The sequence below is a fragment of the Siniperca chuatsi genome, linkage group LG5, assembly GCF_020085105.1.
Source record: "Siniperca chuatsi isolate FFG_IHB_CAS linkage group LG5, ASM2008510v1, whole genome shotgun sequence".
Lineage (NCBI taxonomy): Eukaryota > Metazoa > Chordata > Actinopteri > Centrarchiformes > Sinipercidae > Siniperca > Siniperca chuatsi.
Window position 1 is genome coordinate 24,686,824 of NC_058046.1, and position 21,143 is coordinate 24,707,966.

The 21,143-nt window shown below is 40.0% G+C and overlaps 1 protein-coding gene across 1 annotated transcript; it reads left to right on the forward strand.

The window, feature by feature from the left end:
• The first annotated feature begins 4,727 nt into the window (after window positions 1-4,727).
• adra2b (adrenoceptor alpha 2B) lies at window positions 4,728-10,467 on the forward strand. Its single transcript, XM_044195725.1, has 2 exons — window positions 4,728-5,640; window positions 5,822-10,467. The coding sequence occupies exon 2, from the start codon at window positions 5,845-5,847 to the stop codon at window positions 7,426-7,428; it is 1,584 nt and encodes a 527-aa protein (XP_044051660.1). The 5' UTR covers window positions 4,728-5,640; window positions 5,822-5,844; the 3' UTR covers window positions 7,429-10,467.
• Window positions 10,468-21,143: the final 10,676 nt, after the last annotated feature.

Genomic DNA, 21,143 nt, shown 5'->3' on the forward strand with positions numbered 1-21,143 from the left:
GTGTTCATTTTGACTTTCACAGTCACATTCACTTTACATGATTTGAAGTATATGCATAAAATCTAACAAATTGTAAAGGATATTTTTATCAAGCTTAAACTTCCATTTGCAAGTTGTAGCCCTTTATCTGTTAAGGTCAAAATTTGCTATCTATATATATATATATATATATATATATATATATATATATATATATATATATAGATAGATAGATAGCAAAATATATATATATATATATATATATATAAAGATCCCTGCTCAGTTAAATAAAGGCTTGCTGGAGGAGCTAGAGATTCAGTGTATATGATAGAAAATAATCCACACTTTCAAATGTATGCAATAGGGTTCTGTACAGAAGCTAACTACATAAATTTAAGTACAATTTTGAAGAATTTGTACTTGATGTACCTGATTATATATATTTTATGCTGCTTTACACTATTGTTTAAATATTGTACTTTTACTTCACTAAATTAATGTGACAGCTATAGTTACCAGTTACTTTTCAGATGAAGATTTTACATTAAAACACATGATAAGCCTATAAAATACAAAAGCATTGTTAATGATTAAGCCAGTGGTTTCCAACCTTTTTGGCATGTGATCCTTTTATAAAAAAACAGTGTCTATTTGTTGCCCCATGTCAGATTTCAGATGCCTTTGAGTTGTTAGCAGTTCCACCAAAGAGAGATTTCTCCTCTAAATTTCTCAAATGGTTTCATTGAAATACATAATTATCTTGTGACCCTTTTGAGGGGGCCAAGGGATGGGAACCACTGGACTTAACTAATTGTAAATAAATAAGTAAAATGCTGCTTACGCATTCAAGCATCAGAGTTAACAATCTAATAATGTGATATAAAACCATATATCAGCCACATGCCATTTTTCTGCAGTACGAGTACTTTTACTTTTAATACTTTAAGTACATTTTGCTGATAATACTTACATATACGTTAAGTACGATTTTGAATACAGGACTTTTACTTATAGTGGTGTATTTTTACATTGTAACATTGTTTTGCAGGTATATTTACTTAAGTAAAGGACCTGAGTACCTTTTCCTTCACTGCAGGTAGTTTAAAAGAGAGATACACTGCCTGTGTTGTCAACCAAGCACTGCTACAACAAGCATTGGATATTAGTTTGTAGTGAGACAGTGCTCTCTAGTGACAATTTTTGGAAGTTACCAGAAATTCAAGATGATTCAAAAGTATCCAGCAGATGACGCCAGCAGACTGTTTATTAACTGTGGCGGCCTTTTTGTTGGCCTTTATGTACACCTCTCACACATACTCACATGTACTGATGTTTGTCCATTAACGCATTTAAATGACTTTTGGTGTCATTTCACTTGGTCATTCATTTATCTCTGGGAGCAGACTGTTCCACTTCCCGATAATTTGAATCTCTCTCTCGTCTTGTTTGTTGTATTCAGTTCCTTCTCAGTCAGTCAGGCTCCTTAATGACAACAGACTCAAGCTGTTACTCACACTCTGTGTCCAGATTAAACTAGTGTCAGGATTAATTATATTACATTAGGCTGTGGCAATATGTGTATGTGTGTTCATGTTTGTGTGTACTATATGTGCAAAAAGAAGAGTGTGTGAGATCAAGGATTTGTACAGGGATCACACTAGTGTTAGATGTGATGATTTAAAGTATTTGCTATTCACTGAATACTGTGTCACTCAAACCAGAAATCCCAGTTGGAGAAAACTGCTAATAGATAATATGAGAAATATGTGTGATTTTGTTAGCTGGAGAATTGCGGTGATATAACACACACACATGCACCGGCCTGCATGCACACACACACAAGCAGCAGTTGTCATCATTACAAATGCAGTCAGGAAAATCACTGTATGACCATCTGGGAGACCTCCCTGTAATTGTTTGCAGGTTACACACACACACACACAGAGACACATACACTTGTAGTGCTATACTTCTGAGGACCCTCATTGATACAATGCATTCCTGAGTCCAGCAAGAATATGAACAGATGGGAAATAAGATAAAAACATATTCTGCTACATATGTTTTTTCTGACTTTTTTTTCCAATCTTTGTTTTTTTATTGTGAAATACTGAGCACTTTTACCTCTTTAGGCCTCTAAATACTATTCAAACAATCAACCAGAGAAGAAAAAATCACTATTTGATTGACCTGCTTGCAACTCATAGTCAAATGCAACCTGTGACAAGGGGCTGCAAATAGATATTACTTCTTTTTAAAGGGGCACAAGCCAAAAGAGTTGGGAACCACTGCCTTTGTCAACAACCCTAACCTTAAACATCACAACAACATTCCTAACCTCAACCAGTACCTTAACTTAATCTAAATTTAATTCCAAATTGTACCCTAAAATCACATCTTACCCCTTTGCTGGCCAAACTTCTCCATTTTCCAAATTTGCCCTCACTCTCAATCTCTAAAAAACTCACAAAGGTAGAGCTACATGAGCACACACACACACAGAAAACAGGAGGCAAAATCAAGCCAATAACTCAAAAAAGGTCTGAATTGAAAGAATCCAAAGGGCTGGTACTGTGCTGTAATTGATTTGGATCTGAACCATAATGTGCACAGACTCCCACCACAGCACTGCAGTGCACTACATTATGCTGACCTGCAGTTATCTGGCACTCATTTGGGAAACAATTTCTCTTCACTTCTTCTTAGTTTTGTTAAATCTGCACCGAGAGACTCCAGGAATTGTTTTGAACAAAACAAGACTTTTCTAAAGCACATAATGTCTTTCTCAAAGAGTGGGTGCCCTTTCCAAGACCAGGTGCAAACATTTCCAGTCTGGATGTCAGGCTATAATTACCGATCCACTGTGTATGATCCGTGACAACAGAAATTCCTCCAGGCTTGTGTATTGTATTGTATTGTGTGTGTGTGTGTGTGTGTTCACGTTTGTATACCACATGCTCTTATACAACAATCACTTGAGAAGTGATGTACTGTGCACTGAACACTGTGTGCTGCTCAATCTCTGTAACCTTGGCATCAGTGACACACCCCTCTCCCCCCAGAATGCATTTTCAACATGTTACTAAGCACAGTTCCCCCACGGAAACAGGGACACTTGATTGGAGTGCTCTCTCCCGCTAAAAGCTTTATTCTCTTTCCCTTTATATTTATAATGTGTAGCGTGGAGTGAAAAATGTACAACCATTACTGGCTGCTGCTGCAGGTCACACAGTCAGAGAACAGGGCTCCCAATTGTAATTCCATGGGTGGCTAGCTGGGCTTCTCTCTCATTAAAGCAGCAATGTGTGGGGGACGCACTACAAAAACAACAAAACAGGACCTCCTATCCACACACCATTCATAAGATTGTGTGTGTGCATGTGTAGGCTGGTGAACGTGTGTGTGTGTTGTTTGTTTGAGTGAATTTATATCACAGAGGCCACCTACACCAAAACTCTGCTGCTGTTTAATTCATGGCTCAGTAAAATAGCCAGCATGACATAGGTTTCACTCTATAAATGAACAATCGGGGCACTTGATTTCAACAAATCATGAGGGCTGCTGTGGATGTGTGTGTCTTTCTTGGGGGAGGAAGTGTTGCAGGGTGAATAATGCAGAGGGATTTAAATGAAAGTCAAGTGATGATGTAAATGCATGAGCACAGAAGGCAAGTGCCTTATACCCCTGCCCTGCACCTTGCACAATGAGCAGAGGTGGAAGGCAACCCAGTGCATTTACCCAGTCAGTTTTGCGGGAGAGGTAGCTGTGCTTGAAGAGACTTTATAATTTTACTGGACTTATATATTTATATAAATATATCCATATTTCATAAGGAAACAATTCGCTTCTACTGCCACATTTATGTGATGGTTGTAATATCCAGTTTCTTCGCATGCAGAATATGGTTTTATGTGCAAAATCTGACTACCTACAATTTAATGCATCAAAAATTTAGGCCTCTGAATGGAATCATTTCTCAAAATGAGGGCTTTCACTTTTTTAGAATATCCTAAATTTCTTGTTTTCATAACTGAGAATGAGCCCTTCTTTAACATTAACATTAGATGACCATGATAAAACACTCACAACATGATAAAAGACTCGATACACAGAATCTTACCCCATGCCTCAAAAATGTGTATTTTGGTTTTTACAACCTCAAACATTGGTCTTTCCTAACCTCACCAAAAAAAAAAAAAAAAAAAAAAAAAAAAAAACAGAGAACAGGATTGTGACCAGGCAGCTGAAACGTGAGTGTCAGTGATCTTGAATAACTTACTAGACCTCCAGCTGCTACAATGAAAACGTTTATTGGCCCTAAATGACTGGAGTCCTTGGAGGCTACATGGAAACTGGTGTAAAGAACAAAGTCTGAAGATACAGAGACCACACAGGCTTTTTAATTGAAAAGCACTGATCAGCCATATGTGCCATGCCATATATTGCAGGGAATGATGATGATGATGACGACTGAGTAGCTTTAAAAAGTACACGAGTCCCTGGAATGAAACTATTGTTTTCTGTAAAGCAGATGGCATCAGCTCTGCTCTCAGCTGGACACCTCAGCGTCAATTGACCGAAGCAGTGCCACCCAACAAGCCATTTCTAATATAACTGCGTTGGTTGAGCCGCTTGGGTATAGATTTAATGTGATTCAGTGGGAAAGAGGGATTGAGGGAGGGCTACAGGGATAAAGAAAGTAAAGATCCCTTTACGCCCACAGCTCCACAATGACATCACCGAGTCTAAAAAGAAGCGCAAGAGGGAGATGGGAGGCACCCCACTTATTAGATTTCGTCGTACGGTCCTGTTCACAAGTGAAGATGCAGCTGCGCCTCTGTGAGGCAGCCTGTGATCTGATCCAGCGCAGCGGCTGAATCATGGCATCCCGGTGAAGTTTGAGGAGACAGAAGCGCCAAGGACCGAGAAACAACTCCTGAAACGCACAGACTGAAGCTGCTCTGCAGGGATCATTTGACTACTGAAGAAGCACGTTTTGACCACATATCTGGCTTCACGCGCAGAGCTGGAGAGCTTGAGGTTCACTTTGAGTTTTCTCTTGTTCGATTGACTGGAAACACTGTCATCAGTCAGGTTATTCTTCGCAGGGAAACACCAGTATCTTTTCATTAGTAAATCACTGCAAATATTAACTTTATTTCACTTTATCTAAACCATTCTGTGTTGGCTATGAGACTCAGTTATACGCGCGTCTCCAAACGAGGACGCACGGAGATCTCACAAGTGTCGAGATTATTTACTCTAATCCGATCTCTTATATTCAATGTCGCCTTGCTGTAGACGACCCCAAATTAGATAATTATAAATTAAATATTCCCATCTTCAAGACACTAATTAATCCGCTGAGGAAAAAAAGGATCAAACTTGCGTGCGTTAAAGAAGTTTTATTTCTTCGGGCTGCATTGTAACTCTGCAGAGGTTAATGCGCAGCAGTCAGCGTCACAAAAAATTACTTTTGTTTTTGGAAAATAATCTGTTCTACAACGTGGCAAGTCTTTTTAATTGAAAAGCACTGATCCGTGTCTTGACGCATTGCCCAGGACTGTTTTGTGTGCTTAAAATGGACTTGGAAGACCTGCCGTGGAGGATGCAAGGGAGCTAACATTTGGACAACACAGAGACAAAACGAGAACAATTGAGGTAAATATTATACAAATTAGAATTTATTATCATCACATATATTATGTGTAACTGTAAACACAGTATTTTATTGTGCACATTACATGATAATCTTATGACACGATTATTAAAACTCTTCACAGTGAAACACATTCTATTAGCAAATTTTATTCAGTGTCAAACATATTTTTAATCTATAAAGATTCCTGGAAAGCTAATCCCAGCATGGCCTCGGTTCTGGACAGCGGCTGCTCCATGGAGCTGAGCGGCTGGAACAGCAGTGTGAGCAGCGCCGGAGCCTCCGTCCCCTGCAACCAGAGCATCCTGCAGCTCGCCCCTTACTCCCCTGAAGCCACGGCGGCCTTCGCCACAGCCATAACCTTGATGGTCGTCTTCACCATCGTGGGTAACATCATGGTCATCATCGCTGTCCTGACCAGCCGGTCCCTCAGAGGTCCGCAGAATCTGTTCTTAGTGTCACTGGCTGCTGCAGACATTTTAGTGGCCACACTCATCATCCCTTTCTCTCTGGCCAATGAACTGCTTGGTTACTGGTACTTCAAGTCTCTGTGGTGTGAGATCTACCTGGCGCTGGATGTGCTGTTCTGCACCTCCTCCATTGTGCACCTGTGCGCCATCTCACTGGACCGCTACCTGTCAATTTCCAGGGTTACTTATGGGCGTCAGCGGACTCCCAAACGAATCAAAGCCGCCATTGTTGTGGTGTGGCTCATCTCTGCCATCATCTCCTTCCCTCCCCTGCTCTCACTGAACAAAAGCGAAGCAGGGGACCTGGGGACTGAGAGAGGACCTCAGTGCCAGCTGAATGATGAGCGCTGGTACATCCTTTACTCCACCATCGGCTCCTTCTTCGCTCCATGCCTCATCATGATCTTGGTCTACATAAGAATATACCAAATTGCCAAGCAGAGAACACGTTGCCCACCAGGAGAGCCCAGGAAGGATGGGGTCGGCTGTGCTACACCAAGTCAGCCTCCTAGACATGTACAAGCCAACGGGAAGGATGATGAAGAAAGCACACCGCCTTCATCGAACAAAACCTCCAATGCCAGACCCCCCACCCTTGCCATCACCCCATCTCCTTCCCTGGGAGAGTCTCCGACCTCCCAGAATCCCATCTCCAATAATCTCCTGCAACCTCCATCCCCTTCTCTAGCCATGACCCCTGTCACAACCTCCCCTGATACCTTTCCCCATGGCCCCTCAACCCCCTCCTCTGTGCCTCAGTCTTCCCCTGCCAAGACTAAAGAGAAGGGGAAGAAGGGCAAACGGCAGGGAGGGAAAAAATCTGACAATAACAATGGTGACAGCTCAAGCACAGAGAGCGATATGGAGCACAGCCATGGAGGAGGCCGAGGCAGCACCAGCATGCCAGGGTCACCGACAGGAGGAGGTATCCACTCCCCGGCCTCAGTCAAGCGCTACCGGGACATGATCGCCACTTCAAAGGGGGCTCGGCTGGTGCCAGGGAGCAAGTCAAAAACAGAGAACAACCCTGGAGCGGCGAGGCGTAAAGCGATGGTCAACAGAGAGAAACGTTTCACTTTTGTTCTGGCAGTGGTCATCGGCGTCTTTGTGGTGTGCTGGTTCCCGTTCTTCTTCTCCTACTCTCTACAGGCAGTGTGCCCAGACACGTGTACCATCCCTGATCCACTCTTTAAGTTTTTCTTCTGGATCGGTTACTGCAACTCCTCTCTGAACCCAGTCATATACACCATCTTCAACAAAGACTTCAGAAAGGCCTTCAAAAAGATTCTTTGCAGAAGCACCAAGGGTACTTTCTTTTAGCATATACATCTGCTGTATAGGACATGGACACAAAAAAATCAATATTTCTGAGGCACAGAGGAAAAAAAATCATTTCCATTCTTTAGAACACTCAAAGGGCTGTTTTAAAAATATGTTGAACTGTGGAAATTCCAGCATAAAATTCAGAACTGAGAGCCACTGTCTTACAGCCATGGTGTGCGCAAACAGGCAACTTGAAATCCCAGCTTGCAGCTGACACATACAAACATTTTTAGAGGGTGTGGGGTGCAAACAGGACATGGAATAGAGGCAGTGCAAGACACTAAACGGCTTATTGCTGATAAGATTTTGAATGCAGAGTTTATCTCCGGATCACATTGAATAATGGATAATGCTAGGACACAGGGTGGTGCAGAATCATAGACGAAATGTAGACACACTCTATAAAACTTTCTTGAAGAAAGCAGGAGAAGATAATTGACTTCTGAATAAGAATACTGAATGTTTAATTTATAATATAAAATGTTTTGTTGTTATTAAGGACTCCAGGACTAATGGGGAAAGAAAACAGGTAAGAAGAAGGAAAAGTGACCTTAGATTCCTGTGAGCCTAGGGCCCTTTATTTATCAATACAGAGCATATGGAGCACACAAGGTTAATGGTGATTTCTTACGTCTGCAGTCTTAATTTACCCAGATGCAGGGCAAACATGGGTCCCTCGATTTTTATCTAAACGCGCAACAACAACAGAAGATTTCTGACAATCTTAAATGTTATAGCACAGACAAGGGCGCCCTGTTCAACTGAACTTGTGGACTTGGAAAACCTTTGTGGAAAGCCTTCCTGTCAGACACCATGCTCTTGGCTTGGTATGGGTCATAATGGACACTCAGGTTGTTTGTAATGACACTCTTGGCTTTCACCTTTCATGAAATACACAATAAGCTGAAGTGTGTTGGATTTGGGACTTAAAAGAAAACCACGTGTATGTTATTGAGATGTAAAAGTAAGACAGTGTGACCCCCTCATCCTCTTAGCTTGCTGTTTCCTGCTTTTTAACTTAACTGGGACTATCACGTCAATGGACTGGACTGTGTAACTGTTCTAATGAACTGCCTCAGTATTTGGACATTTAAGTAACAATCAAAACTATTTTTAGCCTCTGGAAAGTGCTTCAGAGGTTATTCACAGTATCTAATGGGAGGTGCATCTGCTGAAGACTAAAAAAACTAGATTCTTACTATTATACATGTGAACATTTTTTTTCCAGAAACCCTGCTTCACCATAAGCAGCAGTATTTAGCAGGTAGACATTTACATTAACTGTAAAGGACATATGGACAATGTAATTATGGATGTGTAATGTTACCCCCAATTACGCCTACATGGGCTATTCTGAGAACTATTTGGCTGAGTCACTCCTTACCAACGCCTCTGGCACATCATCGCCTGCAGTAGACCTCTACATGGCACATTGGTTTGTTGCTGAAAGGCGAGAGGATGAATGGTACATTTATTTTTCTCACCAAGAGACTGGGGCTCCTCCACATGAAAAAAAAGAAAAAATGTGTTTGTAATTGTGAACAGCACACAGGCTTATTGACTCAATGGGACAAGGGCTGTCATCAGCAACACTTCAATTTACTAATTGTCTAATTCTGCTGACCTGTGTGTGTGTGTGTGTGTGTGTGTGTGTGTGTGTGTGTGTGTGTGTGTGTGTGTGTGTGTGTGTATATGTGTGTGCGTGCCGACTTACGTATGTTTTTCTGTAGAAAGTGTCAGTGCCTCCTCTGGCTGCTATGTACCACAGATCTACTGCAATATTGATAAGAGACCGGCTTTCCTGGTGCAGGCATCACTTTGCTGTCTGTCATGTGTATGTTTCTACTTGATGGAAAGTAGTATATCGCTATGTTGAGAAAGTCTTAGTGAACTGAAAGTCAGTGTTTATCAGTGATATTGAGTACATGGCTTTTTAGTGATCACCCTCAAGGGACCAAAGAGCCTTATAGGACACCAGCCTGACTCAGTGATATCTGGCTCTGTGTTGCTTTAATGAAATATTACTTTACCTTTGGTGTATGTAACGGGAGGCAAAGATTGACTGTATTATTTATTTCAAACTATTTTGTGTTTTCTGTCTGTTACCTATTTATTGTTCAGTCACTGTGCTTTTATTCTGAAAGTCAAGCAAAGTGGAGCTGATCAAAGAGCGAGAACACTGTACAGATTTTTAATATCTTCAATAAGAGCAAAATTGATTTTTGCCATCAAGCTCTTGCTTTGTGAGACTGAGCTACATTTGAGCTTGAGGGATGTATTTGTGTTGAATTGAAGGAACATGAACTTTGAGTTATGTGCAGAACCTAACAATGCAACATTTGTCAACATTGTTTCATCTAGTTGTAGTACAGTAAAATGTTCAATCAGAGATACAAGCACATTCATGGATGTACAATTTATCAAACATACTGCAGCAGGAAAACCTCTCTTCACCGGTGCCACTTTTTTTCAAACGTTTCCTGAAAAAGTAATCGAACATGAAAATGTCAATAGCACCAGAAGCCAGTTTCAGTTGGATGATTTGCAGGCTTTGTGCAGGACATTAAGGCTACAATCCATACCACACAGAGCTGCTTGGAGATTCAAATAACTGATAGAACAAATGGTTGAGAGTAAGAGCTCCTGTTCCCTGTCCTCTCTGTCCATCTGAAATAATTTCTCTCCAGAAATACAAACAGCTATAACAACGCAATTATAACAAAAATAGCCACAGAGGTCATGGATTCATAGCTGTTTCCAATAAATATGATTTGCAATGCCCCTCAAACCCTCCAACTATGGCTTTATGTGGTGAGATTGCTGCTTTGTTTATTGTAAAAAAGTCTGAATTATGGCTTAAAGGCGACAGATGCAGTAATCTGCCTCTTGATCACCATCTTTTCCCCCGAAACAGCCTGTACGGTCTCTTCTCCTACTGTGTTTGGACCATACTGCATGGTCTGAGCTTTACAATCTTCTATCCCCCATCTCTCATCATCCCTCTCCAGTTTGGAAATAAAGCTACTTGAAAAAGCACGAGTCATTCCCCGGTTCGTTTATTTCATATATTTCCACATGATACAACATCAGGGATGAGGGAAAAGAGAAAAAGATAATTTCCAAGCAGAGAATTACCAATAACTTGTTTCACAAATATGAGAGTTTTAACGGAATGATGTTTTTCTAGCATACATGTTGAACCAAAGGGCAATCTAAAGCAATTTCCAGCCATTATGAAATAGCCCTGCATGGCAACACAATGTCAGGAAATAGTCCATAACATTGTGGGGCTGATGGTAGTTCAAGATGTTGTTGGAAAATCTCCCATCGCAGTGGGACATGAGAAGTAGGCCACAGCAGAAGCAGTATAATGTTGCCAACTGCCAACAAACACACAAGTCTATAAGGAATTAGCGCATGTTGCCAGATATCACATATGCACACACACACATACTGAATGTGTCATTTTGCACCAAGGGTCACATAATGTATTCAAGTCATGAAACATGCTCAGTCCACACACAGATGCAGTCACACACACACACATACACACTTGTTGTGACAGCTTGTTATATTTGAGGTCAGCAGGCCTACAGTGAATTGTAATTGATTTATGCTGATGAGAAGTTTGGGGATATCTCAGCGCTGAATCAAGCCTCTCTGTCCTGCTTTTCCCTCACACACACATTCCCACTCGGAGAAGATACACCACTGAAGTGATGCCTCACCTTTACGTCCTCACAGTTTAATTTCCATATTCATGGCTAAGCTGTGGTTTGAGGTACACGAGGAGGTGAACAGATAACTTATCATATCCAAGTGTAGGGAGCCGTGAGGTGTATATTTACAGTGTTGTATATCCATACAGACACAGTGTCCCTAAGTTCCTTATTTCCCATCCTCAGCTGCAATCTAAAGTAGGCCTTATCAGTTGCAGTGGACCCTCCGGACAGAGGATGGAGAGAGTCCAACTAACATGAAACACAACACACTCATTAGCTTCTTATTCACACACGATAGTAGCCTCGAAGTAAAAAGATGCACACACAAGCTCCTACACAAGGAGATGTGTACACAGAAGCATGCAAACACATTCACACAAATATATAAACACAGGCAGGCACACATTAACTTTCATTTACAAAATGTATGATGGATGTAGCATTCCACAGTATGAATATGTATGTGTTTGGAGGGCGTTCCAGCACTGAGCATTTTCCATTTCCAATCTCCTCCACGTTATAACCCCAGATAGATTTCTTCACTCTGTAATTTGGCTGTTGAAAACACCCAAGAGGCAGGATGAAAAATGAGAGACAGAAGACACGCAGGCTTTCTCCCTATTGAAGGTGGAGGAATTAAAATGCACTTTCGCTTTGTGAAATCTGTGCTATAAATGTCATTTTTAGGGGGCACAGGCAATTATGATTAGAATCACTTTAGGAGTTTGTGGCTGTTGAACAGAGTGGTACTCGATACTCAATATGCATGTGTGTGTGTGTGTGTGTGTTTGTGCTCTTGCACTTCTATCTCTGGGAGGACCAAACAGAGCTTTAGACCTTGACAATGAGAATCTTTTTGGAAAATGAGGATATTTTCTTCAAAGACTTGGTTAAAGAGTTAGTTTCTGGGTTAGATATGTATTTGTTTACTGTTTATTTGGCTCTCTATTAGCTGTTACCTTGACAACAACTGCTCTTACTGGGGTCAAAAATACAGTTAACACATGTTTACACATACACTACATACAGAAAATAATACATATTGAACCTTCCTGACCACATCAAGTGAATTCTCATTCAAGATGCCACTATGCTCTATCTGTGTAGATATTTTTAGATATTTATATTATTTTTGAGTGTATTTATTTCCAATCCCCATATAGTTTTTAAGCTTATAGCCTTTGATTGTTTTAGCTTTGTGATTAACAGTGGGGGTTTTGTCTTTTCTCCTATTTATTGTGTGTGTATTTGTTGATGTGGGCTGATAACGTATGTCTTTAACTGATCATGTTTGCCAATGACATTGGCTAGCATAGTGTGTCATGTAGAAGCCCAGCATAATCAGAGGGAAATTCTCTTGAGTTTTACATGGAGATAAAATCATTTCCATGTCAAAGTAAGTTTTTAGTACAATCACTGCTTACAATTGCCCTTGCAGAGATAGAAAAAGTTGTATGGAATTTAACTGAACTGAGTTACAATTGAGTGACATGCAAAATAGAACAACTGACCAGTGAAGCACAAATAACCCCATCTAAATGAATCTGAACACCCATACAGCTAAGCTATATTGCTTAAAAAGATGGGGTTTTTTTACTAGATTTTATATATCATTATTCCAGTGAGGTATGGCTCTATACATTACTGTTTTTATTGCATGGGGGTTTGGTTGAGCTGATTTGATGTATTTAGGGGTTTAGAGAAAGCACCATGTCGATGAGAGTCCTCACAAGTATAGAAGTCCTGACATGTGTGGTTGTGTGATTGTGTGAGTTTGAATAAACCAGATTCAACAATACAATAAAAGTTCACTAATTGACGCACAAAAGATGTGTCAACATAAAAGCCATGAAGTTTTCCAGCTGGAAGTGTGATGATTTTTAGAAAAATGTTCTTGCATGGCCTCATCATTGAATTAGGAATGAGCGTCATTTCTGCTTTCCCTGTGGACACAATTACTTTCATGTTTTTCGGATATAAACCCTGACGCATTATTGTGCCTCCTGGTGTTGGTAAAGAAAAGCATTAAGAGGCAAAATTGTCACATTATTATCATGGGCAGCATCAGGCTCTGCTGTAATAACTCTATTAGGGCTACATTTCTTAGAAAAATCGATGCCTAGCCAGAACGCTGATGAGAATCCAAATCAGAACTGAATCACCTGATTGAAAAGTACACACGCAGGCTATGAAACAGCCATAAAATCTGCAGCTGATGTGTTGGCAGATCAACACACAATAAAGGAGATGACTTGCGCAGTTGTGTGCAACTTCCAAGCAAGGTTGCCAAATATGAAGAGGGGAGAAAGATGGCTGTGTCTTTATTTAGCCGGGCCATCATGGAAAGGTCACAAGGTTCATTTTGACACACATACATGCACGTACATACCCTCACACATGCACACACACGTTAAGGCAAACACAAACACACACAAGTCAGAGTACAAACACATACACACACACACACACCAAGCACACGCAAAGAGAAACAAACTCAAGCCTAAAATAGAGAAACAGATGACTAACACTCAACTGCACAAACAGATACGCACTTATGAATGTCAGCTCACACACACATACTGTACATGGCTACACACACACACAAACACTCCATGACAGACAGCGACAAAACAAAAAGAATAGACTAAAGATGATTTTCCTGATCCTCATCAGTTTTCTGACACAGCCTGTCATTTTTTTAGCTCAAGCATTAGTAGTGCTCTACTATATAATTCATTTATTGATCCACAGTAATCAGTGCAACATCAATCTTGTTTTGAACTTTTTACTAAAGTCTTTTTGGAGGACTGCGTGTGTGTGTGTGTGTGTGTGTGTGTGTGTGTGTGTGTGTGTGTGTGTGTGTGTGTGTGTGTGTGTGTGTATGTGTGTGTGTGTTTGTGAGTGTGTGGCTGATTAAAAGAGCAAGAGAAGAGAAAGGATTATGAGAATGCAATAGGAAGGATGTTTGTTAACATACAGCATGAGTTTCCGTGTGTGTGTGTGTGTGTCACTTTTGGCACAGGAAGAAGAACAGGATGCACTGTTTTGATGTCCTTTCTGAGCTATACAGTAGTACATTAGGCTAAGTAATGGACACAACACTTTGTGGACAGTTTCCATTATAAATGTTTCTTCTGTAAATAATCACAAGACAAATTTTAGTCAATATAGTGGGCTGTTTAGGGCTCCCACATCTTTGACACCACGTTGGGTGCATGATGTACCATTTTGGTTCTATGAAATGCTGAAAGTGTTGTTCAGTTTACACTCAGAGGTAGTTTTAAAATCACTTTCCATGGATGCCTACGATTTATTCATAAAAAAGCACTTGGAAGAAGAAATGCTGCATAAGCATCTTTTATGAAGCACACGATAAAAACCCTCAATATATAAACTTCAAGTGAACTTTATCCAGCGAAGTTTGTGTACATGTACAGAATGGAGATTACTTTGATGGATATAGTTTAGACATGGTTCCTCTGTTCGATTAAATGAAATGATATTTGGAAGACCATTTATTATAATAAAAAATATCAAAAGGTTTCATAATTTATGTTCTTTTTTTAAAGGAATACTTCAACATTTTGGGAAATGCGCTTATTCACTTTCTTGTCGAGAGTTAGATGAGAAGATTGATACTACTCTCATATCTGTCTGATGCATATGAAGCTACAACTAGCAACCGGTTAGCCTAGCTTAGCATGAAAATTGGAAATGGGGGAAACAGCTAGCCTGGCTCTGTCCAATGGTAACAAAATATGCCTACCAGCACCTCTAAAGCTCACTAATTAACATTTTATATCTTGTTAGTTTAAGCTGTAGTTTTACGGGGTGTTATGTGCTCTTGGCCGGGAACATTGACTTCCTGGAGTTTTGTTGTTACCCCCTAAAACCAAAAATTGTTGTTTCTATTCTTCGATTTTTGCATGGAATTAAACAAACGAAATATAATGTGTTAATTAGTGAGCTTCAGAAGTGCTGGTAGGCAGATTCTTTTACCTATGGACTGAGCCATGCTAGCTCTTTCCCCCTGTTGTCAGTCTTTATGCTAAGCAAAGCTAACTGTCTCCTGTCTCCAGCTTCATATTTAGCGTGCAGAAATGAGAGTGGTATCGATCTTCTCATCTAACTCTGGGCAAGAAAGCAAATAAGCATCTTTCCCAAAATGTTGTACAATACCTAAACAAAAACTAATGAGATTTTATTATTAATTCCTCCTAGCTTTAACAGATAATGTATGCCAATAACAATGGCATGAATTATTTGCCCTTTTGCCGAAACCCAACATCACCACAAGAAACTTCACTCAAGGCTTGTCTGAATATTTTCTTATAAATACAGTGTAGCTGCAGCAAGTTTTTATACTGTAAATACAGTAACTGCCTTATTGTGGGTTTCTGCTCAGAGAAAATTAAATAAATTTAACCATAACACCATTTTATAAATGAGGCTGCTGACCTTAGTTTTCTGGCATCATCATCCCCTCTGCTTTGAAGCCCTAACAGTGACTGATTTCAGTGGTTGGCCTCTCATCATTAGTGTGGATCAGGACTCCATGTGACTAACAGGAGGAGAGCATCCAGCATAGCAAAGAGAAAGAGGCATTTATTTCTTATCACAGTCTCAACACTCAATCCTTGTTTAGGTTTTTGTATCAAGAATCTCTCTTAGGGTTTCAAAGCTATTCACAGTGTTTTTTTTATATCAATATGTTTTTTAGCCCACTTTGAAGAATTAGACAAAGAAGCAGACAAAGATAGTACAGACTCTGGACTCTGTTAACACAACATAGGTTCTCTTTTCCTACCTTTTCAATGATATTTAAAGGTCACAGATGTCATCTTCTGTACTCATAAAGCACTCAACCAACACATACATTCATCATTATTCCACATTGCCTGAAAAAGGTTATGACATGAAGGAAAGATGAAGAAGTTCCATTCTGCATTCTGTGTTGATGCTTAGATATTTCTGATATGTATCACTGCAACATTTAGTTAGAAATGTGTGAGTCTAACTACAAAGAGAGAAAACCACTGTCATATGCTGGCAGACTTCTGAGACAAGTCATCTGAGATGTTTAAGATAAATATTTCCTGTAAGCCTCCCTGTGCCAAGTAGATAACACTCTGTAAACCATATTCCAGAAATGGGTAACACTTATTCCTGGATGTTGAAGTGCACATACAATGTTCTCATGCCAGTCATTTGGTAATGTTGAATGCCAAATGTCAAAGCCATTTCATGAGATTTCCTGAAACACACAGAGTAGAGACATACAACCCCCACAAGCTATCAGTTTAAAGACAAGACTTGAGTAGTTTAGAGTGGATTTTGCTGCCAGAAATACATATTTTTAAGCAATGTAAAAGCATGAAACTGGTACCCCTCAGTATGATGTCACACAAGGGATAATTAATGATATTCAGTATCTAATTCCTCCCCCTCAGGGTTAAAATTATATTTGTAAACTACTGGACACAGTCTTGCTTCTGAATCTAGTAGTTAATGATTCTTTTATTAAAACACCACCAGCCATTTGTAGTTGATTAATTATGCTATTATTAGATGAATGAATCCCAAACAGCCTGTTAATTAATGGTTGTTACCTTGATAGAAATAACTTTTGGGTAATTTGAAGACTTTCACACTACAAACCTGCAAAAGAAAACGTAAAATATACTCACTTAGACACTCACACATACTCAGGCATAAAATGGCATAACTTGTCATTATTTTCTGCTCATGCATTTACATATACATTTTAAGAGTCACTTAAATACATGCAACTATGTGCCTGAGTGAAATGAAACAATTTACTTAAGAGACAAACTTTTTCTAGTTACACTTCCCTGCCACCTGAGGACAGTTACGCCAGACGACATAACAGAAGAACAGCCAAATGCACAGTTTGGCAATTATATCTCCTGTCTCAGACAGACAAAAGTGTTTGAGTGTGTGTGTGTGAGCTTGTTTTACTATATTCGTGGGGTCCAAAAGCCAGGAGCCCACTATACTGGTGGGGTCCCGACAGCTTTGTGGGGCTAAAATGCTGGACCACACAAGTTTAAAGGGTTGTTTGAGGTTTAAGACTGTTATGTTTAGTAATGCTCAGGACCCAAAAACAGGACTCAGACAAAGGCTCTAAGTTTAAATGGTTTATTTCACAACGCTGGGAGCGGAGGGGTTTGAGAGGCTGACTTGAAGTCTCACGGTGACATAGGCAGGAAGACAAGCAGGCAGACTACACAGGAGAGCTTGATCCTGAGACACAGAGAAAAAACACAGGTTGATTTCAAAAGACACACGCTAACAAGCTGCTGACTTAGTCATGCATCTGTACCACATAGATAAACTGACAATCTGGCAAAGACAAGAGAGAAGAGCCGGGGTTTTATACTGCTGGAGTTGGATGATTGAATGAACCGCAGGTGTGAAGGGGAATTGGCGGCAAGGGCTTGATGAGTGGTTGGTTGCAGGTGTGTAGGAGAGCGATGGACTGCCATGCCTAAACCAGGACACACGCCCACACGCACACACACACACACACACACACACACACACACAGAATAAACATGGGACAAACACAAGGGAAGGGAGAAAACAACTGAAAACACTAGGGATGGGGGAGAGGAAGAGCCTGACCACGATAGAGACTTGGTTTTAGGGTTAGGGTTAGAATTAGGTTAAGGTTAGGGTAAGGGTAAGGGTTGGGGTCAAGCATTTAATTGTTACGGTTTAGCTTAGGGAGAGGGGCTAGGGAATGCATTATGTCAATGACGGGTACCCACGAAGATAGTGCCACAAGGTTGTGTGTGTGCATGCATGGACACACACAGAACACAGTCGTATTAAGAATGGTACTTTTCTTCAGCTGCAAAAGTAACTGTGCAAGCTCTCATCCAGCAGCAACAGACCATTGAACCTACTGATGCATACTGAGTCTGAAATCAGCTGAGTCTTGATGAATACAAAGCATACAATTGGAGAGTCATCCTCTAATGCCTGATGTGGCATCACCAGATATAATCACACTGGTGCATTGCGGGAATAAACCCCTGAGTCCCGTAATTAACTATAAAGGTAATTTTGTGCACACATGTGACTCTTGTAATGACGACGGTGGCATGTTTGTGCCTAAGTATATTGTGTCTGAGGCAATTATGTTAGTGATATATCCTGGTACGTCTTGGAAAGGCTCATCATGTACCAGTCTGGCTTTAGTGTGTGTATATGTGTGTCTGGTGCCCTCTGTACAATTGATGTGGGTGGATGCCTAATTATCTCAATATTCTGCCTGACTGAAAGTACACTAAATACTGTATTGACATTATGTATAAGGTGCAGATGAACATCCACATGCAATATATACCAATTAAAGATATTCAAAGCATATATGGTGAGTCAGAGTCGGTCGGTGATGTGTCTGCAATATGGAGATAGGAGAGACACAACACTTGGCTTAAAAAACGTGTGAAATTTCCACATGGCCACAATAAATATGTTATTAGGAAATACATCATCACCCATAAGCATATGGGTCTTGCTATATTTCTGTGGAAAGATGTTATTGTAAATCATCAATTCCAATAGAATTGGGCAGTCATGTGCGATGGAGGGCTCAGAGTATGCTATGGCTTTTCATCACTCCTCATCGCCATCAGTGCCACTCCTCTCTTCCCACAAAGTAAAGACAAGAAAAGGAAAAAAGTGGAAAAGAGGAATTCTGCTGTTGATGGAGTGGCCCTTTCATAAGTGACATAGTCCAAGCTTACACTACGCCTTTTAGCCAATCAAAGCTGCAGGCGTGCACACCCAGGGCTAATAAATGAATGTCATGTTCATATTTCATCCAAAATGCCAGCCTTGCTATATTTAATTGATGATTAACATGGTATATTCAGTAGGGTCTATGTACTGAACACCTTTTCATGCACAAACCTTGTCCTTGGCCTTCATAGCTGCAAGAATTAATAGTTTTATATTAACAACAGATCAGTGTGTGTGAAAGGGGTCCCCCGTATCAATGAACCCACAGAGAATTATCACCCAACTCACCCAGCTCTATGGACCTTTTTGCCTCTTTCAGCTCATTGTTTCGGTTTTCTGGTCCATAGACTGTTCTCATCAACCTTTATTTCAGCAGCAGCAAGCAGCTGTTTTCAGCAACAAAGCTCTGAACCCATTGTATCCTACTTGCCCAATACCAATTAGCAGGTAGACAAAGTCAGCAACTAGCTAGTGAACATAGTTTAGCAGCTGAGGGGCCAGATGTTCAAAACAGAGATAAAGGAGAGTGAATATTGGACTTAGATTTGTCAAGTGCCCAGAGACATGACTCCAAATCAATGCAAATGCTGGTCCGCATCTGTTGGATCTGTAAATAGGCAAATGGTTGCTAACACATTCCACATAACTACTTTATAAGGTGATAATATGTCAGTGTTGTGTTTTCAGCTTGTTCCACTGCCCCCAAAGGGCCATAACATTAATCAAATGCAGCTTTAATACAGGAACCAACTAACTTAAAACAGGAAAAAAGGAGACCCATCAAACATATTGTGATATATCATGCTCTAATACTTACATTTTGTCAGTGTTTTATTAATTATTTTTTGTCAGTGACATCGTATAGTGTGTGTAGTCCCAGTGAGGCTCCCTGCTTTGAAACTGAAAAAGCTCCCTGAGGAGGAAACCTGTGCCCTATCCAAAGGACACTTCAGGAGCAGCATCGGTTTCATCATTTGCATCAGAGAGGAAAATAGGAATGATTTTTGGGCCTTTTGGGCTCACCCCAGGTGATTTCACTGATTAACATACCTTCACCCAGGGAGGGGGAACTAATCAGTAAAATCACCTTGGATGAATATCAATGCCTGGTCAATACTTGGATGCACCAACAATGGAGAAAATCCTTCCCCAGGTGTCTTGGAAACAAGTATCTTCTCATTAAATGGGGCAAAGAGAGATTTGAGATGCAATGAATGCTCGATGTTGTGTGCACAATCGAGTGTGTGCAGCTCTTCATTTCCCTTCATTTCATCTGTTTAAACTGGCTCAGTAATACATTACAGCACTACAGACAGGATGCATCCCTACAGAGAATCTTGAGGCTTACCATTCATTCAAGTTACACTCCATTGCATTCTATCTTTTTATGATTTGACACACATGACAAAAGCTAATCCCTTAGCAAATTGTCCATGAATAATAAATGCACAAATATATAGTTGTTTTTTTTTTACAATGAATAAAGTTCTATTCAAAATAAAAGAAACCTTGTAACCCAAGGCTGTGTCCCAGTAAAAGTATTTGAACTGACAAGAAATGATAAAGGACACATGCTGAAAGATGTTAGTCACTCTGTGACTGTTGAAGGCTGGCAAAGAATAAATACAATATTTGTAGGATCTATGTTTTGCAGGATTTTTAATGTATTTTTCCGTGACCAACTTTTATCACAAATAATAGGCTATCTAAATCTTCTTTGTCTGTGAAGTTTATTTTGGATATGCTAATTAATTTGAAAACCGAAAAGGTTGAAAGTAAGTGGACCTTGAATTGGAAGTGTTTAGTCAAACTACTATTTTAAAAGTCAAGAATGAACTTCAAAGCTTCAGTGCTAATTATTGTATTTGGATCAGTGATACCTCTGGAACACTTATAAATGGTATATGCACTCCATTTGGCCTTGCCCCCTTGCCCGTGCTAAGTAGAGTCAAGGAGGCCAATGTTGAATTTCTGTAAGGTGATAACACATGAATAAATATAAAAATAGAAATATATAACAATAGTAAACTATTATTATTATTAATCATATGTTAAAAAGTAAGTTAAAATAACATCAATATATATCAAAATGTTTCTGATAATATAATGTTTAAATTTAGGTTCATGTATACAAATAAGCAAGATGACATGTCACTTCTGGCAACTATCTTTGTTTGGATTAGGAGACGACCTTCTTTGTTTTTGAAAGTGTGCCAGGGA